This window comes from Drosophila innubila, assembly GCF_004354385.1.
Source record: "Drosophila innubila isolate TH190305 chromosome 3R unlocalized genomic scaffold, UK_Dinn_1.0 2_E_3R, whole genome shotgun sequence".
Taxonomy (NCBI): Eukaryota; Metazoa; Arthropoda; class Insecta; order Diptera; family Drosophilidae; genus Drosophila; species Drosophila innubila.
The window spans coordinates 6,544,745-6,571,822 of record NW_022995380.1 but is presented as its reverse complement, the minus strand read 5'-3'; the positions used below and the strand labels follow the sequence as shown (position 1 = coordinate 6,571,822).

At 39.9% G+C, this 27,078-nt stretch overlaps 1 protein-coding gene across 1 annotated transcript; it reads right to left on the bottom strand.

Moving 5' to 3' along the window:
- Positions 1–16,635: 16,635 nt before the first annotated feature.
- Positions 16,636–26,761, bottom strand: LOC117791813 (muscle segmentation homeobox). The gene is made up of 2 exons (XM_034631703.1): positions 25,073–26,761; positions 16,636–17,241 (listed from the first exon to the last, which is right to left on the bottom strand). The coding sequence occupies exons 1-2, from the start codon at positions 26,391–26,393 to the stop codon at positions 16,904–16,906; spliced, it is 1,659 nt and encodes a 552-aa protein (XP_034487594.1). The 5' UTR covers positions 26,394–26,761; the 3' UTR covers positions 16,636–16,903.
- Positions 26,762–27,078: the final 317 nt, after the last annotated feature.

Genomic DNA, 27,078 nt, shown 5'->3' with positions numbered 1-27,078 from the left:
AACCAACAGTGATTGTAATAATTCGATATTTAGTAAAGCTTTCGATAATATAATAGAAACTGTGATTCTCATAATAAGTGTTATAAATACATTCTGAAATATTAAAATAGTATTTAACTTTATATTTCAATAAGATTACATTAATATGTGTGTATTTCCTATATCTATCACTAAAAATTAATATTTAAATTTTTCTTACAGCTTTTCCTTAATATGTTGAGTTTGCTCGACACTTTTAGATAATAATTTGTTTGTTATTGACGAAAGTGTCAAACTTTTCGCATACCTGTGACAAGACAACGTTCGAAACACACACACACACTGACATCCGGCATCATTAGCACAAATAAACACTCCAGCAAAAGTTTCAACGTCAAATGGACTTCGATTTTCTTCTCCTTCTATTTTTTTTTTTGCGATAGTCAACGGAAATTTTGCAGCAACAGAAACTTTTTTGCTTCCTGTTGTTGTCAATAACTAATTCGTTTGTCATTTTCCGTTTACATAACAGGCAATACCAACAACATGTTGAAGGTGGCATGCAACAAAATGGCGCCCACTTTCATGTAAGGACAAAGTTGTGCCTGCATCTTGTGGCTGCTTTGTCCTTGTTGTGGGTGCCAGTTGTCGGTTTGTTTATCGCTTCAACTTACGACATAATGCAAAAAATGTTCGAAACATATTGAAAGCTTCAACCGACACCCGATGTTCTAGTCCCCCCCCTGCCTTACCCTTACCCACCGACTATTTGTATACCCTATAGTCGTCAAAGGAGTTAAAGAAGGAAAAAAAATAACCAAAGCAAAAGGCGATAAATACTTCAATATTATTATAAATAAAATAAAGTAAAATTATAATTTACAATTGCATTTTCAATGATAAAGCTGTGACTTTTGGCTCTTGCACTATCTAGACATTCTGGAAAGTTCAGCAACATTGTGAGGGTAACATCAAGTCGTGCACTTTTGACTTGCTTCTACTGCTATTTAGAGACTTCAAGTGCCACTTTTGTTGTATAGCTCATAGAAATAACGTCAAGCCTATGAAAATGCTGCCGCTGTGATTTACATTAATTTGCAATTTTTCATGCTGTGCTCGACACTGAAAATTTCCGTGTGTATGAGAGCGGATATGTGTGAGTGAGTGAATCGTAAAAAAATCACCCGGAAGATTTTATTATGCAAATGATGGCCAGGCAATGAAAGGATCAAGTTATGTGTTGTGGCTGTTGATGAGCTCCTGGATAACCATTTAGTGTCCTGCCACGCGTTGAGCCTTATTATTGAAGGAATGAAAATGAAATTGGCTATAGTCCGTTCTTTGATCCTTTAACTGGCAACCAGAAACTGGTTGGGTTTCAACTTGAAGCGATTTGCATTTGCAATAACATTTGCCTGACAAGCGCCTGCAAAATGTTAATTTAGTGTGCGATGCGTTGCGACGTGATGCGATGAGATGAGATGCGTTGATGTCTTCAACGACATCGACATTTAGATCCGAGATGGAGATGGAGATGCAGATGCAGATGGAGATGGAGATGGCGATCGACAGCTTTATGCAGATATATCAGTCACTCAACTGATGCCAAAGTCAAAGACGTTGCCAGGCTGCTTGTCATAAAGCGCTCAGCGGAAGGCTTGACATTTCAATTTGCAACAAGACGAGGACAAGACGATCACAGGCCAGGCTGGGAGGACAGGACAGAACAGAACGGCAAACAGGATGGTGAAAAAACAGCATTCAAGACATGCAAATATGCAAATCAACGCGCTGACAATTTTCAGCCAAATCAAATATGCAATTGCGCCAAGAATTCCACTGTTCTCTGTTCTCTGTTCTCCCTCTGTTCTTCTGTTCTTCTCTTCTCACGAACTTTGTTAATTTATATTTGCCGCGTGCCGCACACACAAATAATCCAAGGAATCGCTTGAAGCAACAAGCAATTACAAAAAGTTACTGTAATCCTGAGCAAAATCCGGCTCCGGCTTCTGCTTCTGCTCCTGAAGCTGGTCCTGATTCTGGTGCTGTTCCCTGCTCGTGCTCCTGCGCCTGTTCCCTGTCATAGTTACAAGCGCTAAGCCGCTTAGCATTGTTGACTTTCACATGGGCATCACTTAGGGGTTGATTTCACTTGCTTTGTCTATCTCTCACTCTCACTCTCTCTGTCTCTGTCCCTGTCACTCTCTCTCTTTCTCTCCCTCTCCCTGTCCTTCTTTGGGTGTGTTTGTTGTTTTGTGCCTCGCTTTTTGATGTGTGATTAGCCTATTAGCCAAACAACACAAAAAACCCATCCTTAATGGCAAACTCATGATGAGAAACGTAAATATTGAATGTGATGAGCAGCAGCCTGGACCAATAAATGTAAATGTCCTTTAGGCGTTAGTTAATATGGAAAAATGAATTCAGCGAGCGTGGGATAGAGCAATCTATCGAATCATCAGCAATATATAATTGGCATATTATTCAGCCACTTGAATAAAACGGTTTGTAATAAAAGCTTCCATTTTCTATTGTAATCAAATGATTTTACTTCTCAATTTGCAAAAACTTATATCAGATATCATATATTCTTAAAGTTCATAGACATTACTTATCTAAAATTATTTAATCTATTATATTTAAAGTTTCATTTTTAAACACATGCGACACGAGTCGCAATAAAATAAATAAATGCTTAGGGTATTTACTAGACCAATATAATTAGCTTATGTAAAGATTTACACTTTGTTTAGCTTTGCAATACTTTTCCGTAGCTAAGGATCTGGATATAGCATCACTGTGTAATATTTTTCAGTACAAATTGGTGTTATTAGGTGTAGTAAATTTATTTGAATGTGTTTGTGTTTTAAGATTAATATAATAAGTCAAACTGTACATATGAATACTTAATATTTTAATTCAAAATCAATAAAATTTAAAGATTTCTTTATTCCATACAATAATGTACAATAGATATGGTATAGACTTGCCAATTAGAGGGTATCTGTAGAGACCACTGTACAAACAAACGAGTATGAATGTCCTAAGGTAGCTGGCCAATAAATCAGCTATAACTGCTACAACTACAAATATGTGCAAGTATTTAAAGTCTTAAGGAGCTGGCCAATCCATGGAACCCCGTTTGGGGCCTTTGAATGTTTGTTGCATTGTTTTATTCGGGCTTATTGACGAAAATTTCAGAAATTTTAATTTAAAATATTTCTTTGAATGCTAAATTGTTGACTCTTTGCACCCGCAGGCAGAGACCGATCCCGAGTCTGAGCCGCACTCAAGCGCTTAGCCATGGCCATAGAGCGAAGTCGGTCCAAAAGATCGGGCCGTCCAAAGAAACCAGCTAAACAAACCCCACGACAAAGACACAAAAGAACAAAAGCGCGCGACAAACAAAACCAAAAGCAAACACACAACACAAGCCGAATGATCGAATAGAGAAGTAGAGACAGAGAGAAAAAGAGAGAAAGAGAGAGGGAATGAGAGTTAAGAGAGTGTGGTGCTTGGGGGTGGACTTGGGGGCAAGGAGGGAGCAACTGATACGGAGACTGAGACTGAGACTGAGACATTCTGACAGTCTGCAGGATCGTGTCGCTCGTTTGTTTCTGCTGAAAATCTTAAAATTCTCGCAATTTCATGTTCGTTAAATTTTGATGTTGCAAATAAATTGAATTGTTAAACGTGCAACTTCGAATGTTGTCGTTGTTGTTGTTGCTGTTGCTTTTGTTATTGTTATTGTTGCTGTTGCTGTTGTTATTGTGAATTGCAGGCGCATATTTAAACAAATGATGGCCAGATTTGGCGGCAATGCCGCGTTGCACTGAAAGATGGACATCTCCAGTGTTGCTCTATGAGAGACGCAGGAGCACAGGGACACAACTGAAGGCGGCTGAGCTTAAGCGAGGGCTGTTTGTAAAAATATGCTACATTTTTGAATGAGTTTTTCTGCATATATACAGATCATTTTTTTTACCTGAACATATCCAGTTGCCCGCAAGCTCTGTTAACTCTCATACAACCCTCGCTTGAGCATCTGCATTGAAAAGTTGTCCCATTGGCATTCGACTGCCCTTTGTTATTGTGAGTTAAAATATTTATTTGTCGTAGCGCCTGGTCGGAGTGAGAAATTCTGATGGGTTTCTTATTTGCTTGGCTCGGCCTGTTTGCATACGTATGTGTCCGGTCACAACGATGACTACATTAGCCGTCTGCATAATAAACCAAACTGAAACGATACCGAACCCTACCGCCCACCTCCCCGGCCCATGGGATTGCCTTCGATTTTTATATGGAAATGCGGCTCCAACAATGGCTTCATATTTTCATCTCTCTCTCTTTCGAGTTGGCACCGGCGCATTCAAATCCTTGCTGCACCTTTGACATGTTTGCTTCGCATGATTTATGCAGCCATGGAACGTCGCCAGCTCCAGTCCAAGTCCAACTCCAAGTCCAAATCCAACTCCAAATCCAACTCCAAATCCAAATTCAAGTCCGAGTCACAGCAACTGCAACAGCTACATGTGAAAAATTAAGTGATATTTTTGAATTTGTTGGCAGCCATCGGCTTCAACTTCAACTTCGACTTTGCTTTGGGTTTGGGTTTAGGTTCACTGAAAAAAAGATTAACTTCTAAAATCAAGAAAATTCATCTTAAATTTTTTGTTCTGAATATAAGACCATTTTAAGAACATATTACCAATACTACGAATATTAATCTGAAAAATTTCAGATTTTTAAATTGTTAGGAAAGTAAAAATAAAAAAACAATATACAAATTATGAATAAAAATATTTTTCTTAATTTTTTTTTTACTGACTTAATATTTAAGATTATTTTTCTCTTATTATAACAACAATTATTTTTATAGTAAGAACTTGGTCTAATTTGAAATGTACTCAAAACCAAGATGTGTTGTCTAACTTTAAGAATTTTATGTTCTCAACGAATTTTTTGTACCAAAACTCTTAGTTCTGAGACCAAAATCTTGATTTTAGAACATATTTTTTTATCAGTGTTTCAGCTTCGGATTCGGATTCGAACATTGCCATGACTGGAGAGAACAGAGAGTCGTTCTGTGGCATCGAGTCTGTAATTGATGCTGCTGCTCTCAATCAATGCCCAAATAGATTCTTGAGCATTTTGCCGAGTTGTTTTCCCAAGCTGCAATGCATTTTCACTGTAATAGAAAAATTATTAAATGACTGTTGCTGTTGTCATTTGGCTTGTTTGCCCATTAATTCATCATTATTAGGATGTCAACGTTGTGGTTGACATTTGTGACCGCTGCTCTCCCTCGTCTCTCCCTCGTCTCGGCATCCTCATTTCGGCCAACCATGCGGGCCACTTGACATCTGTTGGCTGTCAGGCTGCTTAGAGATTTGCCTGCCAGTTTGTCGTTTATCGCTTATCGTATGTTGTTGTTGTAGTTATTGTTCACATTCCCATTCCTTGATGTCTGCACCTGCATTTGATTGATGCTAATTTTACACGACATTATTGCAAGTAAATCTAGAATTCCAGAAAATATTCATCTGACTGATGCATCGATATTATTAATCGATGTCCATGTGGGTGACCCAGAACCCTTTGCCAACATCAGTTCATTAATATGCGGTATTTGGAGTTCTTTTTAGAGCAGATGCAGCCCTTAGAAGTCTTCAATCTATCTTTAACTGGCAAGTTCCCATCTTGATCTCAACAACACATCATTTAACCTAAGTCTTATTTTTAAACAGAAAATGCATTTAATTAAAATATATTTGAATGTACTGTCATGTGAATTATGTAGTAAAATTAAAGTCTCTAGGAAGATTTATTTCGTTCGAATTATACAAAAAGATGCACTTTATTTGAGTGGATTTATTGTATATATTTTAAGTTAGTATGAGATCTTGAAGCCTTTACCAATTTATTACATATTAAAATAATATTGAAGTAAAAATTTTCCAGTCTACACAGGATTTGGTTTTATATAGCTACTAAACTAACCTTTAAGTAAAATTAACTATAGTCTGGTTTGGTATATAAATAAAACTGATTTGAATAACTTAAATGAATGAACAATGAAAACTCTAATGAGCCATTAAATGCATATCGCCTCAAGCTATTCCAGCTTGAACTGGAGCTGAAAAGAAACGGTTTTGGGTGGCTTTTTAACTATCATTTTAGTATCTTTCACATCGTCTTCTTCTTCTGGGTGAGTGCGTGGCACAGCTTTTGTTCAAATTAATAATGCTCAGGCAGTTAACACCCGCACACCACCAGTGTTACCCAACCACCTAATTAATGCCAACTGCGCTAAAATTTACGTTTGAATGCTTAATTGGCTGGCTATCAAAGCCGTCGCATCAAATCACATGGCTATTTGTTACATCAACACCAACACTAACAGCCAACAGCCAGGGCCAAAAACAGACTCAGTCAGTCGATGGCCAAAACACGCAAAGCTTTAGCACACGCACAGAAGCCACCCACAACGAGATACATATATACATATATACTATACATATGTATGTGTATGTGTAAATATATATAAAGTTTATAAATGTACATAAGCAGTGAAGTGAAGCCATTGCAAAATCACAAAATGCCTTCCTCACTTTTCGCGCTTAATTAAACAATTAAATTTAATTACGGTTAATATGGCTCTAATTGCTGTATTTCCTACGCTCTCGCCATGCCACAGTCTGTCGCACGCACATGGACATAGCTCCAGCTGCTCCCAGTTCCTTTCCCAGTAACGGTATCAGCTCCAGACTCTGCAGCTTCTCTACAGATGAATGTATGTATATACTCGTAAACTGAAGGCAAAAGCTGCGGGCAGATCTCATCGTGGTACATAAAAGCATCAAATTAAAAGTGCCAACGCCAGGTCACTGTATTAGTGTAAACGAGCAAGAGAGAGCGGGAGAAAGATGGTGTGTGAGTGAGAGGGAGAGACAGCTTCGAAATGTCCTTACACAGGCTATCTGTCTGCTGCGCAGGGGCACAATTAAGCGGAAAGAAAAATTATTATAACTTTATGTTTTGTCATTCCCAACACGTAGCTGGGCGCTTCAGAGACCTCTTCTATATACAAAGATATATAGATATATAGCTATATAGAAGCCACCGTTTGGGGCAAGTATATGGCTGAAATCAATAAAAACTACCCCAAAAAACCCAATGTTGGCTGAAGGGGAGGATGGGAGCTTGTAAACTCACCACGGCAACGTTTTGTTGTGCATGCGCAGTGTCAACTGACAGCGTGTGACAAGGACAGCAACAGTGTTATGGCGCTCTGAATATCTCGCTCTCGCTTACGCTCTCTTTCGCTGTTGTCCTGTCTGGCAGCAACAATTCTTCTTACACTTGGCTGCGTTTATTTGCACAGTTAAATTGGCAAAAATGGCGTCAAGCCCACAAAGCGACTGCGCTGTCGACGTTGGCGTTGTCATCGTCGTTAACGTCGACGTCGACGTCGAAGTCGACGCAACCATACTAATATGTCCAATTGTGGAAAATAATTATAATGAAACAAATTTCCACTCACTTGCCAAGTGAAAAGCAAAACGTCATATCCTTTTGGCCTGCCTTCTTCGCTCTCGCTCGCACGCACGCCAGCCCGCTATATGTATCTACCCCTCTCGCTCTAGCGCAGAGTCGCCGTACCTCTTTCGTTGGCTCTTCCATGTACTGGGAAAATGTAATAAATGGTTGCGTTTACCGTTACTTTTTAAAAGGGTTGTCTGTCGTTTGTATGAGTGGCTTTGTGTGTGTGTGTACGATTGTGTGTGTGTGTGTTGTAAAATATGTGCTTGTGGTTGAGTTGAGCAAAATTAAGTTCGTATAAAATAAAATATAACAAGAACAGCAATATCATAATGAAGGCGGGGGAGTTAAATCGTTTCTACTTGAATTAAGGTGAATTCTCCCCACATGTGTGTGTGTGTGTGTGTGTGTGTGTGTGTGTGTGTGTGAACGTCTGCGTGGGCATAAATCTCTGTTTTTGTGATTTTTATTGTTTCGACTTGGCGCGGATTTTGAGTTATAATTGGAAGTGTAAAGCAATAAATGTGCACAAAAGATACACATACACATGCATTTATACAGATAGAGATATAATCACTCATGTATGTAAGTATGTGTAAGGGCTTACAGCTTAAAAATGATTGGATGCACAATATATTAAATAAGATGGAATTTAAGGGTCCTGACTTACTCATAAGGAGCAAGAAGGGAGAAGATGCATAGCTGAAAAAATTTTTAGATTCCTAACCGGACAAATAGACAGAAATAAATTGATCTTATCTGAAACAATTCAAATGAATTTTTGTATAACATGCTAATATCAGAAATTCAAACAGTGTATAAGAACCAAAACTATACAGCACTTTAGACACCACACTGTAATATATATAAAATAAAAGGATTTTAAAACAGAATAATTCTTTAATATACGTAATATGTACACTGAAAAAAGTTCTACAATCAAGATTTTGTTCTTAAAAATGTTGGTCTAAAATATGCGTTAAAAACATAACTTTTTTAGAACTTTTTAGAACAAATGTTTTTAGATATTCAAGACCACAAATAAGAAAAAAGAGCAGGATTTAAATTTATAATGTTTTTATTGTTGTTTTAAGTTTATTTCAATTTTTACTAGCTAAGAATTTTCATTAATATTCCCATTTTTTTTTGGCCATAGTGGGATAAAATATTCATATTTTTCCATGAATTTGAGAATCTTTATTACTTTAAGAACTGCTATTTTTAGATTAATATTCTTTATATTAGTAATTTGTTTGATCATTTTTTTCAGTGTAAACTTTATGGATAACAACTTTTTTTCTTTCGGTCTTACACCAATCTAAGATTTTCATGCATTGAAAGCAATCAGTTTTTATCTTGCGGAAACTATTAGACCTAATGAAATAATCTGCTGGAATGGCAACTTCTGAGTTTCATTCATGAATGAGAGATTGCCATCAATGGCACCCTCGGTGGGCGGTAATCTGGCTAGAATATCTTAATGTTTGCTAATTTGCTTAATAATTGCATTTTGCATTAGAAACGACAACAACAACTGGCAGACAGATAGATAAATTTTTCTCTTTGGCATAGAACAATCAACGTCATTCAGATAGGACAGGGCGCCTAATAGCAACAACAGCAACAGCAGTCGCAACAGCAACAACAACAAGAACATTTACTGGCTTCATATGGCAAGCCATCAATTCTAAGTAGATGACACCGCGCAGATAAATTTGTCCTACTAAATTGGCCAAAACATGAAATAATTGCGAATGTAATTAGTTATTGCCCACAAGAGCGAGAAATGCACACACAGACCTAAAGTCGAGATACATAGATGCAGATGCGGAGAGTGAGCAAAAGAGAGAGACAGAGAGAGAGAGAGAGGAGCCTTGTGGCAGGTCTGACTCTGGTGGAGTCAAGTGGAATGCCATGCTGCAGATGCCACTTAATTTCGCACAAAAGTGAATTGTCTTGTAGCTACAACTGCAACAACAACAGCAGCAACAACCATGGCACTAAAGAAACGAGCAAACATTACATGCTCTGCTCTGCCCAGCCAGCCATGCCCCGCCCAACACCACCGCCTTCTCCCACAGCTATCACAGCTATGTAAGTTGTGCAACCTAGAAAACGTTGGCCTGGCCCAACTCAATGGGAACAGCCTGGCATGGATCTCAGAATCATTGGTTTCGTTGCTGTTGTTGTTATTGTTGTTGGGGCCGTATTGGGCGCACATGCCGACGATTAAAATCTTCAGACAAATTTTGCATTTTGCTGGCGTCCCTGTCGCACACAACGCGGCCTCATGAATTAAAATACGTGAGAGTCTAACTAAGAGTGGCTAGCCGAAGTCCACATACACTTAGAGATCTATAAAATTCAAGACAAAGTCAAAGAAATTATTGGCTGGTCATAAACTTTTTGCGAGCAGCGTCAAAAGTTGTTGATGTATCGTTGAAAATCGCGAACAAGCTAAAATAACGCTTTGAGTAGTCTGAGCATCGTGATCAAGGGCTGAAGTAGTGTATTGCGAATCAAGTGAATGGTGCTTGAAACTCTGAGTTAGGGTATGCTAAATTAAATTGTATTTGCTATGGGCAACGGCAGCGGCGGCCTACACTTTCGCTAATGTATCTCACAGATACGTGCGTTCGTTTTGGGGCGCAAATTAATTGTGCATCCAAACGGAGCGTGCCGGCAACGAAGACAACAACAACAGCAAGAACAAGAAAGACGAAGAGGACAACTACAACGACAACGGCGACTGCAACGGCGACGGCGACGTCGACGCGCTTGATATGCGCGATTCCTTGAAATTGTTCGCATGAAAATGCAAACTACAAACTGCAGCAGCAGCAACTGCATTTAATTCAATTGAAAATAGTGCGAAACAGTAGCAGCAACAACAGCAACAAAAACAACAAGAACAAGAACAGCAATCAGCCACTGGGCACAAAAATTTAATTGAGTATTCAAAAACGTAAACTCCGGTTGAAGATGCAGACGAATGAAGGTCTCTCGTATACTCCGTACACCTCTTGGGACGTTTTCGCAGAATTCTAAACTTGGAAATTAGGTTTCAGCTTCAGTCATGGGAGCCCACGACAATGTTCTGCTACCGAGCCGCATATCGGACGCGTATCTCACGCTATTTTGTTTAATTGCATTCTACACATTTTGTTTCCCGGAATTTTTGCAGTTAACCACAAAATTAATGCAGTCGACTCAGAGACATGAGGCGACGGACACCTTTCTGAATACTTTTCTGGCTTTCATTAAACGCCTCGAAAACACTTGAATAGCTATAAAATGATGTATGTCCATTATTATCACCCACAGCACTCGACTTATCATAATTACGCGCACATTTTCAGCCAATTAATGCCGTTTGGGCCATCATTTGAGCCATTAAAACGAATGCATGGTTGGGCAGCTTAGACCCAGTTCAAAACCAAGAATAGGGTCAATTGAAATCATCCCAACATTTCCAGGAATAATTTGCATAATACGTTGTCACTAAATGTTTTTATTACACATTTACAACTTGATCATTAAACTAAAAACAATTCAAATGTATGGGCATTCGGACAAGGAAGTGATTCATAATCATTATTAATAGAATTAGCACATGTTGGCATTAGAAATACATACTTTGCAATGGAATTGTAGTAATATTAGAATATCACTTGGAATAAGCTTTACCACTAGTATTTACATAAGGACTCTTAATAGTATTCTGACTAACATATCATTATCAATTCAATTTGTATTATATTTTTAATAAATTTATTAATAAACGTCAATTTTAAATTAATTCGCAAATTAATTTAATCATTTATTGTAGTAGAAAAGAGTAATCATTAGTTTGAATCAACCTATTTAATAGATAAAAACTACACTCCATTAATAGCCACATTTCCATGAATTACAATTTTAATGCCACTTTTTGCATATTGATCTAACTCCAAGTGAACTACGGATAAACGTGTACGAATAAATATATGATTGTGCCCCATTTTGTTGTGGAGTCGAGAGCCGGGAGACGAATGGTCTTTGGTTGGCAGGTGGTTGCTTGGCTTCTTGGAAAAACTAACAACTGGCAACTGGCAGCCCAATTGAAGTACAGCTGCCTGTCGGCCATAATGAGGTGAAAACATTATTTTTATTACCTAATTACCTCAATTTATTCGCGGTAATTGTGAATGTTTCCCATACGTGGTAAGTGCTACGCCATGCCGTCTGCCACAGATCCTGTGCACGGCGTACTCCGACCGAGCAGACAAATAATGAAAGACTCTCAAAAGACTCTCTGAAGTACTTCAAAACCAAAGCAGGTTAAGCAAACGGATTTCCAATTCGCTTGCGTTTATGAATGAATTTTCTGTTGTACTCGTATCTGAATTTTCATTTACTACTCGTATGAGCAATTTTCGTTTGTTGAACTTGCCACTGCCACTACGATTGCTGTTGCCACTTGTGTTGCTGTTCCTGTTGCAGCTTGTTGATCCAAGAGGTGGAACAAGTAGACTCGGGGGACGCTGTTGAAATGACCATGCCTTGCATAATCAGCTCATAATGAGCTCATTTGCATGTGTGGGCAACAAGGGTCGGTGGTGTGGTGCAGTGGTGCTGTGGTGTTGTGGGCCTGATATGTTAATTAAAAATGTTATGGCTGGCAAAGTGGTTGTCGGGCTGTAGAGGCGTTACTTACCTTACAATACGATTATCGTGGCAATACAACTGGAAATTCAACTAAATTTATAGAAACTTTCAAATGCCACTTTATTTAATTTTTCTAATAAAAAAATCATTAAAAATAATCAAATTTTCTTGTCTTTTTTCAAGCTAATTTAAATAGAATAATGATCAGTGCAATTCCGAGCTATAATTAAAATCTCAATGAGTCTGTGTGAATATAACCTTATCTTTTAGCGTGTGTATTTTCCCAAAGATAGAGACGCATGTGGGGCTAATCTGTTTATTAAGAACATAAATATAAATATATTTTGATTATGTTTAATTTACTTATACGTATTTGCGTATGAAATGTTTTCAATTATTTGATTAGATTTAGCAGAATTAGAATTCTGAAAATTAAAAGCATTAGCTCAGAGTCAAAAGTCAACTATCATTAGATCAACTACTTATGCACTTTATAAATTTTGTCTGATTCATAATATTTTAATTCAAATCATTTGTTATACTCTTTTTATACCCTGTCCCTATCAAAATTGGCCAAAAAAGGACAGATGGAGGCGTGGCAGACCTCATAAAGTGTATATATTCATGATTAATATCAACAGCCGAGTCGACTTAGCACTTTCAGTCTGTCTGTTTGAACGCGTCGATTTCATACACTAAAAGAGCTAGAGACTTCAAAATTGGTATGTAGGTTTCTGGATACCGCACGCAGATCATAACATATATTTAGACATGGAACCATCTGCAAAATATTAAGTTTGAGTAAAAAAAGTTTTTGTGCTTTGAGATATCTCAAACAATCTTACACAATATGCTTTTAACTTGGCCTTATGCATCCTGACCAAATTTGGTTTAAATTGGTCTACTATCTCATATAGCTGCCACAGGAACGATCCGTCGCAAAGTGCACAGGGTATACAGCGCGAGTGGAGCGGACAGGGGGAGTTTACCTTGTTTTACTAGGAAACAACTAACCTCTTGGAAATTTTGTAAAATTTATTTAAAAGAAACTCTCTTTTATTATTTATGAATAATTGAATGAAAATTGGTAGATGTTTATATTTTTGCTGCAAGCAGAACCGGCCGGATCGAATCACTATATCATTTAACTGTCAACGAAACGATCGGTCGGAAGTCAAACTTTTGTATGAAAGCCTTATTTAATGTTGTTGTTTTTCTTGAAACTGACAGGTATCAAATCTTCGTCGTCCCGAAAATAAACTTTCATCTAATTTTTATTTACTTTCATTTATTTGTCCGAGTAAACACTTTAACAATTTTGATCTGACTTACTTTGGAATTGGTTCACTTCATGGGATAGAATTTTATTGCTCTAAAGCAGAACTATTTTTATAAGAACTTCTCAGTTAAACGAAGTAAGACAACTATTTAATTCTTCCCATACTGAACCCATTCAATTTTCCGTTGTCTGAACGCGGCAGACTCATTGATAACTTTGAACACAAATATTATCATTGTAAATGCGCCGCCTCACAGTTGGGCGTTAATGTCGTGCTGTGCCCACCGTCCTGCTGGATGGCTGGATGGGGAGAGGTGATTGACTGGATGGTGGGAAGGGGGAGGAGAATATTGGGGATACAGCTACACATTTGATTGGGTGCAGAGCGGAGCGTCGACGGCGACGCTAAACAAATGCGCGCAATCAGCGCAGGCGGCGCTCGGTCCATTAGGCCAGATATAAAGCTTAATTGCCGGGCCCGGTAACGCTCAGCGGGGCAACCGATGTGACCAGGCTGTGATTATACTCGAAATATACTCGTTGTTGTTGTTGTTGTTGTTGTTGCTGTTGCTGTGGTTGTGTTTCGGCCTCTCATGGTCTACCCTTTGCCAAATGATTTGATTACGTTTTGATTAACGCGTTGCACTTTCCGCAGCGGCGCGTTTTGCATGCAGCACCACCTGTGGCTACCTACAGGCGCATCAGGCCTAATTAATAAAGAGACGAGGGCGCCGTCTACGTCTACATCGATGTCGTCCGCGTCGCAGTTGACGTCGGCGTCAGCGTCAGCGTCGGCGTCAGCGTGGGCAGCACTGTAATTATATACGCGTAATTAATTGCAGAGACAATCGTTTTGACATTCAAGATAAAAATACTTGGCTGCTGTAGAAATTTGCATTCATATGCCAATACATTTATCAATGTGGACATATACTTAATTAATGCATTAATAATTCCATTATGTGTTTGATTTCTGGCTAATAAAACGACACACAATGCTTGCATTTTAATTGTTTACTAATTTCTTGTTAACATGTGACATATTAATAAACACCGACCACTGCTTGCTCTACAAGTACTTATCTATTTATTGTGTACATTAAAATGTTATAACTAAAGAATGAAATAATTGATAAATTTGCGGTACAATCAGGTCGGAAATGGCCACTTTGTTCTCGTAAAAAAATAAATGATTGCCAGTCTTAATAAATAATTGGATTTTATGCTGCGAATTCGCTTATCAGCGCCAATGTGGCAAATAATATTTTAATTTATAAACGAGTATTGAACACACGAGAGCACAGACATGTCTGTATAAATAAATATATTTATAATTGAGCGCGTTTGCAACTGTTAACAAATTACAAATAAATCAAAATAACAAAATTGTTTGACATGCTGAGAGCTGGGCAGCATTTTCGATGCGGTGCGATATTTCCATTTGTTATTAAATTAATTGGGGTTTAATTCAGCGCGATAACGATTGACGCTCGCACATTGTCAACAACAAATAAATAAAATAAATATATAACATATAGCAAGTGCTCGGAGTCTGTTATTGAACCCGTCTGACACTCGACAAATCGCATAGAAATAAAAATTACAATTTGATAATCACTCAATTCAGCTGAAGCGGCTGTTGCTAATAATGAGCATGATAATGATGATTGTGTCTGTGTTTAACCTCCACTTAGTTTCGTAGAGATCGACAGCAATAGTTGAGTAAACAAGAATACGCATACGACATGTGCGCCTCGTCATTCCCCCATATCCCTCGCCTGTTTAATTAAATATTAATTGATCGTTGATAAGCACGCTCTGGCGCTTTTGCTTTTCGCACTTGACTGACTGATTGTGAAATTCAGGCGATTGAATGTAACCGCAATTAAGCATCAACAGCTTCAGGAATTATTAATTTCATATTCGAATACTATACAAATTTATAGCAATTGCCTGATCCGATTATAACACCGTACTATAGTCACAGTCTAAAATGAATATGATGTAACATTTCTGCATGTCGTAAGTAAATGGATCTTACATAACCAATTCGCCATACTTTATTAAACTGTATGTAGTTTGAGTCATATGTTGACGAATGCTGAACCAATTCAGAGCCTTATTAGGAATTGAGCTAATGCGTAAAGTGTATATATTCTACGTCTATACAGGCCTGATCAGCAGTCGATCTACGTAAGCAATTTCAGGACCTAGAAAGGTGGGGTTTATTCGTACGTACGTCATGATATGGAATCAATCTTTGCACATTCTTTATATATATGCAATTACGATATGTATATATAAATGTATATATTTAAAATCTGCTTTCTTATCAGACCTTATTCCGAAAAAAATTATTTTAATGGTTAAACAAATTCATTGAGAGCTACAAAACTCAGAGCTTACATCACAAATTGGCGCACTGGGTTATTTGAATTTTTTTCGTATAAATGTATGTATACCCATTTTTCAAAAATACATTAAAATTCTTACTAATTGCTGGGGAAACGAATAAAACAAAATTTTGTTTAAATTGTTCGTATAATTATATATTTCCAGTTGATTTTTTGTTGGTTTTTTTATGTTTTTTTTTTCAAGTTTTTTTTTTTGGGAATTTTTGTTTTATGATTTAAGTGTAAACAACTACAGAGGATTAACACTATATGGTAGTATTTCGTATGAATTTATGAGCTATGTATATAGGGCTGTGTATTATATTAGGTTTTATGTATAATTAACGGCATAGTTATAGCTGTTTTTGTTAAGTTTCTTAAAGGTATTTTTTAAATACATGCGTTCTTTTAGCTAGACTTACTTAATACAAAATACAATACAATCAAATATCATTTACGGCTTAAGCTTGAATTGATTCTCATTTTATATGTTTATTGACTTGAGTTTTACAAATAAATTAATCAATTACAATGTCATTATCATATTTCTTTTTTTTTGTTTCTTTTCATTTATTTGAAATATTTTCGAAATTCTATACAGTGTATTTGTAACAATTTCTAAACGCAAATTGGCTTTTAAGAATTCTTGATTAGGTTTACTTGCTAATTTTATGTACAATTAGGAAACATTTTCGCTTGCTTTTTGCTTTGATATTTACAGAGTTCGCTATCGAATCGCTTTCTCCTTCTCGTTCTCATTCTCATTCTCATTATCTTTCCATTGCTCCTTCTATATGCTTACAGTATTTACAGAGTGCATTTTAAACAACATTTGGAAGTATCGTAAATTAAAATGCGCTAACATCACAGCAAAATTTTGGGGTTTTTCTTTAAGCAAACACGACTCTTTGGGGGGCGTGCTGGCGGCTGGGGCCGAGGGCGTGGCTCAGTTATTTGGTTGTCGTTCTGGCTGTTGTTTTTTTTTAATATATTTTTTTTTCCTTTTTATTTGTGGTGTGCTGCTGGTGTGTTACTTTGGAGTGCACACCAACTTGGCCGCCACTTATCCCAGATGCATTAGACTCGGATGAAAGTAACCGGCCATGGCCCACTGTGCGCCTGGTGCCCCTCGACCCAGTGCCGCCATTTTGATTTTCTCAATTTCCGCTTCCTGCAGCCGCTTGGCCTTGGCGCGACGATTTTGAAACCAAATCTTCACCTGCGTCTCCGTGAGTCGCAGTGACGATGAGAACTCGGCACGCTCCGCAATGCTCAAATATTGCTTCTCCCGAAACTTCTTCTCCAGCGAGAGCAGCTGCTGTGTGGTAAAAGGGGTGCGGGGCTTTCGGTTTGGCTTATGCTTACGCAGATTGCACTTGATGCGAGGCGGCTCATTGGCATCTGTAAGAAAGAGAAAGAGAGAGTGTTGATTAGTTGAATGTAAATAGACCATTGTTACACTGAGAAAAAAGATTAGCTTCTAAAATCAAGAACATTCAAATTAAATATTTTGTTCTTAAAGTAAAACCATCGTACCGAAGACAAAATAAAATCTATATAAATCAAAATTATAACAACAATAAAAAATTATACATTTAAAAATCATTTCTAAATTTTTGATGTTTGTCTAAGAACAATTAATTTAAAAATTAGAACATTCTTTTGAAAACAAGAAAATAAGAGCTTGGTCTTATTCCAAATGTTCTTTTAATCAAATTGTGTTTTCTTATTTTAAGAATTTAAAGTTCTCAACCCATTTTTTAGACCAAAATTCTTAGTTTTGAGCTAAAAATCTTGATTTCAGAACATTTTTTTAGCAGTGCAGTTAACTAAAAGGTGTTGATTGGCCCCATGTTGATCAGGGCCAATTAAAAGCAACTAAATCCGCAAAGATTTGCATACAATTGAAGCGCCAAATGAGATGCTGTCAACTTGCGCTGTCGTCTGCTGTCCTTGGCCTTGTCATGGCTAAAAGCGGCAGCCGGCAACGGCAACATCTACAGCAAACGGTAATTACTCCTTTAAGTGGCCAATAAATTTGCTGTCTAAACTATTTGTCAGACAAAGCAGCAGTCGCAGTCGCAGTCGCAGTTGCAGCGACGGGAAATGCAATGTCCCCAGTTCGATTCTCTCTCTCTCTCTCTCACTCACTCTCAGTCGCTCTGCTGACTGCAAAACAATTTTAATTTGGGCATTTTGTTTTGGCAAACAAAGACCGAGTCGGCAGCCGACGAGGATGAGGTTGGGCAGTTGAATAAAAAACGCAGCAAAAAGAAAAAAAAAAAACAAAAACGTGCATGCCTTATAAAGCAGCCGCTAAAGTTGAAGCTGGAAATGGAGCTGTTGAGCAGGGAGAGCAGGAAGAGTGAAGGGTCTGTGATCAGATGCAGCTGCTGCTTCATCGTGCGCCTGTGGCATTCGTTTGGAGTGTTGTTAATGAAAGTAATGAGCTTGCCACAAAGATGCAAATGGCATTTTAAAGATGCATCCCCGGGTCAGCAGCCCAACAGTCGAGCAGTCGAGCCGTCGAGCAGTCGAGTAACCCGTAACTTGTACCCGGACTCGTACTCGTACTCGTATTCGTACTCGTATCCCGTCAGTCGCCAGTCTGAAGACGCAGGCACGCGTAATTTATGGAGCATTTTGTTTAGCCGACTGAGAAAGACATCGGTTCGGGGCAGGAATCAAATTGAAGAGCACCAAGCAAATGATATGCAACGCTTTAATTTTACGCATAATTACACAAATTGAAATTGTTGAGTGACAAACCGAAAATTGTGCTTGTGCTTTTGGCATTGTAATTGCTTTTTATGCATTGATGGCATTGCCTTCGTTTTGGGCTTGGGAAATGGTCCGTTAAACGACAACAATGGAAAGATGCCACCAGATGGAAGCACATTTTGAAACTGTATATATATAGATGAGTATTAAATATGTATACGTGTATGTTCCCAGGAAATTCCAGTTTTAGTTCTAGCCACAACGACGACAACAAGTCTGCCACAAAATACAAGTTGCAACATATTCAAACTGGCTGCCTGTTCACACACACATTTTGTGGCACATTATGTTATCGATAAACAAATAAATGTCAGCACGAAACATGTGTCCAGCACTAGAGCTTGACTCCTAAAACTAATAATCTGTTTGAGGTTGCATTTGCAACAGACAGACAGACGGACAGACGGACAGAGAGACAGACAAACTGATCAGCTCATTAAGTAATTAGTGTGACATGTCAAAGTTATGTTAATGCCCCAAGCTCGATCGTACAGATTGGGGTCTTATCTCTGAAACGTTGTTGTTGTTGTTGCATCAATATTATGCATATAATTTCATTTATTTCTGTATGTGTGTGTTGTGTATTGAATGCAGTCTCATAAAAGCGTTTTGTATAGCCTAACAAGGTGAAACGAAATGTGAAAACCCAGATAAAGAAACGATGATCATTGTTATTATTATGATCATGATGATGAGCACTGAGAGATTTGTTACAGACTCAAAGACGACGCAGACTGCATCTATAAATATATGTACATAAATATGTATATATTTCGATATATTCATTTTGGTTTCTTTCTTTCTTCTTTTTTTTTTTTTTTTTCTTTTCTGTTATCTATATCTTCATACATATATATTTATTATTGTTGCTGTTGTTGACGCTCTTGTTGTGATGGCCATAAATTAGTTGCCAAATTAGCATATAAACGATGCGGTCAAGTTTTACAGCTTTGGCTGCTTTTGTCACATGCCTTTAAATCGCATCATCAATATAATCACTTCTCTCTCTCTCTCTCTCTCCTCTTGTCTCGCTCTCACTCTATCTATAGGCATTTGCACTCTTTTGCATTTATTTCAAAATTAATTGCTCATTTGTCGCTAAATTGTTGGAATGGGGTTTCGATTTCCATTGCTGGCTAAAGCAAAAACTAAAGCAAGTGGAATTGAATAGCATTGCCCCTTTCCCCCTCTCCTCTCACTCTGCTCGCCCGGATCAACTAAACCAATGGCTTGGGCCGACGATGTTGCACAAATAACCTGCAACAGATCCAGCTTAGTTGCAGCCAAGGGGGATAGAGAGGGGGGTGGCAGGGGGAGGGGCAAGACGAAGGCGGCCACGCACGTCCAAACCAGAGTGCGAGACTTGTTTTCGCCTTTTTGTGCTTTTATAGGCATTGTTGTTGCCATTGTTGTTGCTCGCTGTTTGTTGCTTGCTGCATGTTGCTGTTGCTGCTGCTGTTGCTGTTGCTGGGGCAATACGTCGCCATTGCCAGCACTGTGCAAATACATGCCACAAACGCCAATTGTGACATTTAGCCTATGTTTGTAATGGATTTTCAATTAATTTGAGTTCTCCGGTGTATTGTAGACGACGACATATAAGACTCGATCAGCAACAACAGCAACAACCACCGCCACACAGTCAAACAACAATTGTGAAATTTACGCGTATCGATAGAGGCCTCGATGTCTCTCTGTCTCCATGTCTCTGTGTTTCTATGTCTCCTTGTCTCTATGGCCAGGCCCGGGTCTTTGGTGACAACGTTGGATTGATTTGCGCTGCAAATTGCTGGCAATTAATTCTTCATTAAAGCGTTTTCGCATAGCCAAATAGGCAGCAGTAAAACACCAGACAGTCAAACAGACGGACAGTCAAACAGACGGACTGTCGAACGTTTTTGTAGTGAAAATCATTTTGCAATCGATTGGAATAAAAATCGAGGCAAACGTTTTGTTTGGCTAATGCAATTACACGCTTACGGTCAATCCAGGCAACAAGTTGATTGGAGCAGCTGATTTCATAATGAAGGATTTTTAATTAGCACCAAATATGTAGGTGAGTTGGGGAAGAAGTCGACAATCGCTGATGATCCACCAGAGAAACGTTTAATTGGAATCAATCAGTTAATAGCCATATGAAATAGGTATAGTAAAGTGAACCTTTTTGTAGCTATTTCTAATTTGTAAACCTGATAACTGCCTCCTTTCATTAGAGCCTATTAATTAGCAAAGAGCGTGTTAAAACCGGCTGCCATAGATAAGTTTGTACTCAGAACTGGGCGCGATCAGTGGACAAATCTTGTCGCATTGCATGTTACCCAGTTGACCAAGTGTCCGACATGTCCAAATGTCCCACTGTCCAATTGTCCACTTGTCCACTTGTCCAACTTGTCCACTAGTGCAATTGGAATGCGTTGTTGTTGCCTGCGAGGCATTGAGGTGCATATTTTAATCAGCAATGGCTGCCTCTGTGCAAGATAAGCGGCGATAACGAGGCCAACGTTGCAACGTTGCAGGGCAGACGAAAAGAAGTGGTGGGGGGGAGGCACGTGGGTTGGGCACAGTGCCTCAAACACGCAGCTTCAGCTGCCCACTTGCTGTTCAAATATGCTGAAGCTCTCTTTTAATTACTCAGCTGTACACACACACACATAGAAACAGCTAAAAATAGTGAGAAAGAGAGGGAAGTGTGGAAGAGAGGCAGTGACTCAAATTAGTTGAGCTACCAATTGTCTACAAACATTTAGCAAATGTTTGCCGTTGTCTTCCAACATATGTATATATGAAAAATAACCAAATGTCTGCGCCAGCAACACCTTGCAAGTCATTGGCAACGTAGCACCCGCCTGCCCCCAAAACCCCCTTTCCCTCTCGCCAGACGTCTGCTGCTGTTGTTGTTGTTGCTTTTGTCTGCCTGGTAATTTAATGCAAATAAATTTTATTTACCAAAACATACATCAAAATGTCTGCGCCAGCACACCTCAACCCAATGGTCTACCCCAGTCCCTGCCCCCGCCCGTTGCCCCCACCAAGCATGCAGCTTTGCTCTGCGAATGTGTGTGTTTAGTACAGCTTATACACGTTAGATGGCGTGCAGAATGCAAATATTATTTTAGCTTTTGGCTTTTGGCGTCTTCGCTTGCGGCCTTTTGCGAATGGTGTTAAAACGCATGCAAACTCCCCGTTCAACGTCCTTCCTCCTCCTATCCTCTGCCTGCCCCTTGGATCCCCTACTCTGACCCAGCAGCCGTCGGCTGTCGCCGTCTGTCAACGTTTAAATTGCTGCCTGGCTGCAAATAAAAATTGCGTGCTTAGGTGGGCGTAGCTGACATGCCACACCTACCAGTTTGCCATTTGTGCCTCCATCTCACTCACTCTCACAATTGTTGTGTGTGTGCGTGTGTGTGTGTGTGTGTGTGTGTACTTGCTGCTTCTGTTGTTTGTATTTATGCAATGACTCCCAAGTTGTTGCTCGTTTGTTCAGCTTGAAAATTAATTTCTATAATGGCTGCCAAGAACTGCAGCTGCATTAGCCAACCTCCCCTAGCCCCCCTTAACCGCCCACTCGATCCCCTTTGCACCTTGTAGGCCACTTTGCGAGTTGGTTATGCCATAAAGTACGTGACGTGCCTGCGCTTTGCAATTAGTTAAATTATGAAGGCAACGCCGAAGGCATTTTAACTGCACGTAAATGTAAATCAATTGCCAAGGCCCTCAAAGAGGCATAAAGCCATGACGAGCTGGGAGAAACCTAGAGATCTGGCCACACACCACTGCACCACCTGTGTGTTCCCCTAATCGCATCCCATTTAAGATGCCAGCCTGTGGTATTTCATTTAATTGAAACAGCCATGAAACTAACATGAAACTAGCGCCGCTGATAAAGCCCAGTTAACAGCGCACTCAGAGGGCTACCGTTTGGCTATAGATACAGTTACAGATACAGATACAGCTACAACGGGAGCTAAAGATACACAGATACTTTGCTTTAAGCAGCGGCAAAAAGGCACTAAGTACCTAACACTTGACATAATGCGGCAACAGATAGCGGCACAGGTCACACAATGAGCAGAGAGAGAGAGAAAGAGTGTGTGAGAGAGAGAGAGAAGGTTGAGACAACCTGCTGCGCTAATGAGACCTGCTGAGGATGAGACTCAAAGCAGAAAAAAATACAGCTGCCAAAATAAAATAAAGTTGTATCTGTTTACGAGTGTGTGTGTGTGAGTGAGTGAGTGAGTGTGTGTGAGTGTGTGTGGAGCTGCAGTTGACAGCAAATGACAAAATAAGCGGCAAATGTTTGAAATAGTTTTTTGTTCCTGCTGCTGTTGTTGCTGTCAGTTTAAAGACAATTTGAATTGGCTCTTTAAGAGACCTAATAAAGTGTGGATACATGATGACTGAATGACAGCAATACACGTAGATTCCATATAAATAATTGTGTTATTTTTATAGCCAAATATTTATGCCAAATAAAAGTATAATTAGCCAACTTAAAAGATTTACAAGTACTTCAACTAATTTAATAATTATACTTTATTATTAACTAACTGTAAGACTCTTTCAATATTTATTTACTACTGCATTCAGGAGTATGCTAATTATCAGAGCGTTGTGTATAGCAAAAACCAATGTTGAATGTGGCGCCTCTCATGGGCGTCTGCTCGTTGACAGCTTTATAAAACAATGCAACAGAGCAACAAAAAAAAAAAAAAAACAGCTGCTTGTTTATATTGTTATTGTTATTGGTATTGTTATAGTTGTTGTTGGGCGGAAATGCAAAGTTCGCGATAGGTTTTTTGCCCCAGCAAATGGTAAAGTTCACATGTCTGTCAGCCGTCGGAGTTTTAGGGCTTTTTTTTGCCTATGTCCTGGACTGCAGTAAGGTGTGACCAACAGCAGTGTTGCAAGTGGCAAGTGTGGCAAATGTGGCAAGTGGGGCAAGTGTTGCAAGCGCTTGGTCACTTTTTTAGTCGATGCCGGAAAATGCAAGAAAAGTGTGAATTGTGCATGCAGATACAAATCGTCCAGACCTGTCAGACTCGCTTCAATTAGTCTGGCCAGTCAGTTTAGTCAGATATATAGGACCATATATCTTTCCTAATATAGCATATGCAGCATATAGTATATTGGGGGGCTGACATAGACCGGAAAACACCAAAAACACAATGAAAAACGCCAATGCAATAATGAATAAGCAGACGCGACAATTGAGTTAAATCAAAACCGACGCGACAACAGCAGCTACAACAACAACAACAACAACAAACACAATAACTAACACAACAACAATAAATGATAATCATGATTGTTGTGAATTATACGAGTAAATGGTCATCGCAATCAAGAACATTTCATTGTTTTATTTAAAGCGACGGAATAATTGCCACGCACTTTGACTACAACATCAGACATCAGCACCGAACGAGCGGGGGCAGAGGTGAAGGCAACATCTGCAGCGGAGAAGGGGTGGCGGGGCGAGGGGGGGAGGCAAAGCCCGCACCCGCAGCTCCGCAGTTCCGATGGCCGCCAATGGCAGCCATTATCATACAGACGTCAATTGAGGCGCGGGTCAGTTAAATTCAATTAAACAACGAGTGTTCGTTACAAAATGGAGACAATGATCTATTGATACTGCTTATTGAAAATTTTCAGAAATTGTGCTGCCAACTAAATCTGAAATTAATCGCATTATACGCATATTTAATGATTTAATTTTCCAGTAAATATTTTTAAACTCTTTCGTTTTCTTTCGCACTTTTCATAACATTATGCAAATTGATTATTCTAGAAATTAGAATTGCTTTTAATCATCAATTTCTTATAAAATCAAGTAAATTATATTTTATGTCTACTTAAGAAAATTAAACTCTTTCGTTTTATTCCCTTACATTTTATAATATTATGCAAATAGATTAAATCAGAAATAAGAATCGCGTTTTAATCATCAATTTCTTTTAAAATCAAATAGATTACATTTTATGTCTATTTTAGAGAATTAAATAAATTTGCATAAATTTAAAAACATTAATCTATCAATTTTAGTAGCGAAATTTAAGACTTTTAGAACTTTTGATTAATTTTTTTAACTCCACTCTTTTAATAGCCAAGCAATCATACATGTACAATATTTACTTGTACAACAAAAGACTCGATTCTATAAAGATTAATATCATATAAGATCAGTGTCATCTGGGATTAGTCAGTTATTATAATATACCAAAGACTCAAATATTTGCACACATTCTTTGGAAAGCCGCAAGCAGTATTTAGTTAATGTTACTACTGGTAAATAATATTTAGTTTAAACTGGCACACATATGTATGTGTACACTAATAGTGTGCCAGATGTCTGGCAGGTGTGAACGCGTCATAATTGAAATTCTCAGTGCTAATTGGTTTTCTTTGCAGTTTTTTCCATAGATTTTTCAGATCAAATGCTTGTGACACTTACCTCCTCCGAAACCCTGTCCTGGAAACAGACCCGGCGGTCCGAATGGCGGCATTTGGCGTGCTCCTGGCCATGGCACGCCTCCTCCCATGCCGCCCCAGGCGACGGCAGCGGCCAGAGCTGTGAATGGCGTTGGTCTGATGGGCACATGACCGCTGGCGGCTAATGCTGCTGGCGATAGGATTGTGGCTTGCATTTGACCCGCGCCGGAGCCGGCACCGGAACCGTGTAGTACGCCGTGGGAGTTTTCGAGAGATTTGCTGCTGCTGTCGAGACCGTCGGGCGTGGAGCGCGGCGAATCGTCGGCATTCATGTCCTCGATGTCCACAATGGAGTCCTCCTCCTCATCGTGATCGGCGTCATGTTCGTGCAGCATGTCCTCGTCGTATTCCAACTCGGAGTCCGTGTGACTGCTGCCGCCCAGCGGCGAGTGGCGTTCATTTTTGGCGGGCGTGGAGCTGGCGCCAATTGCATGCAGCGCTACGGGCGTCGAGCTGGGCGTGGAGCTGGCGGAGGCTGAGGCGGGTGGGGAGCTGGCGCGGGCATCCGCTTGCGCCTGACGCAGTTGCGCCATGGCCAGCTGCTGCTGCTGATGCTGCTGGTGTTGTTGATGTGCTTGGGCGTGCGCTGCCGCCGCCGCATGGGCGGCTTGCAGCAAGTGGGCGTGATGCGCTACAGCGGCGGGATGAAACGCGTGCGTGGGCGGCACAGCTGGCGGCTGAACTGCTGGCGGCGGTGTGCCCGCGGCGCTGCTCTGTGAGATGGGCGATGTGGCGGCGGAGCTGGAAAGATTCGTGGGCGCATCGCTGGTATTGGGCGTGCGTGGTCGCGTATCCGCCAGCAAGGAGGCGACACTGAAATTACTCAGCCTGGAGCTGCTCTTATGCAGATGATGTGGCGCCGGATGCACTGCAGCCAGCTGCAATGCGTGCTGATGTTGTTGCTGCTGTTGCTGTTGTTGTTGCTGCTGCTGCTGCTGCTGCTGTTGCTGCTGATGCTGTGCCAGCAGGTGTTGCTGATGTGCCAGTAGCAACGCCGACGGCGATGTCGGACTGGACAGCGGATGCAGTGCAGCGCTGCCGGCGGTGGAGGTCAGCGTGTTGCTCAAACTGCTGTTGCTGCTGCTGCTGCCGGAGCTGCTCAGCGTTGTGGTTGGCGGCACCGTCGGGCTGGTCATCGTTTGACGCAGGCCAGTCACTGTCATGCTCCTGCAACTGCTGCTGCTCCTGCTTCTGCTCCCACTTCTACTTCTACTCCTGCTGCTGCTGCTGTTCGTGCTCCTGGTCGTTGCGTTCACGTTCACGTTGTTGGACAGCTTTAACATATAGCCAGTGATATTCAGTTGCACTTAGTTGTTATTGTAATTATTGTTATTGTAGTTGCAATTGTTGCTGCTGTTGTTGTTGTGGATTCTATTGAAACATTGCACTGTCAAGCGGCAATTGGCAACGCGCGAGTTCAAATTGCAAAAATATGTGTCGTTAATTTGTTGTGATTATCTTTTAATTAATTCGCTCGTTCATCACACACTCACTAATACACACACACACACACTCGCACGCACACGATCTGCTCATTTGCTGTTGTTGTTGCTGTTGTTGTATGTGGCGTTTAATTCACGTTTCGACTTCGTTGTCGGCGGCTCTAAAACTCGAGAGAGAGACACGTCCTCTTGAGATCACGTCTGTTCTACAACTGAACGCTGACGGCGGCGCAACCACAGCGCTGCTGTCGCTGCTGCTGTCGATGCACACACATGCACACACACAGATACGCATGAAACCTGCTTTGCTGCTGGTGGTTGTGGTGGCTCTTAAACCGGCCTGATGTTGCTCTCATGCTCGCTCGCTCGCACCCGCCACTCAATCGCCAGCAGCGACACCATTTTTATTGGCCCAACTGTTTCGGTTATGCTCGCTCTCATTGCGTTTTTTTCTTTCTTATTTAACTTTTGTGTTGTGTTTCTTGCGCCGCCTTCTTTTCAACCGCCGTTCGTTTCCAGTGTGGTG

Bases quoted from the DNA above. Each gene is read 5' to 3' on its own strand.
- LOC117791813 (XM_034631703.1), bottom strand. From the start codon at position 26,393: ATGTTAAAGCTGTCCAACAACGTGAACGTGAACGCAACGACCAGGAGC. The intron at 17,242-25,072 runs GTAAGTGTCACA...TCTTTCTTACAG, and splicing joins AGGACAGGGTTTCGGAGGAG to ATGCCAATGAGCCGCCTCGC.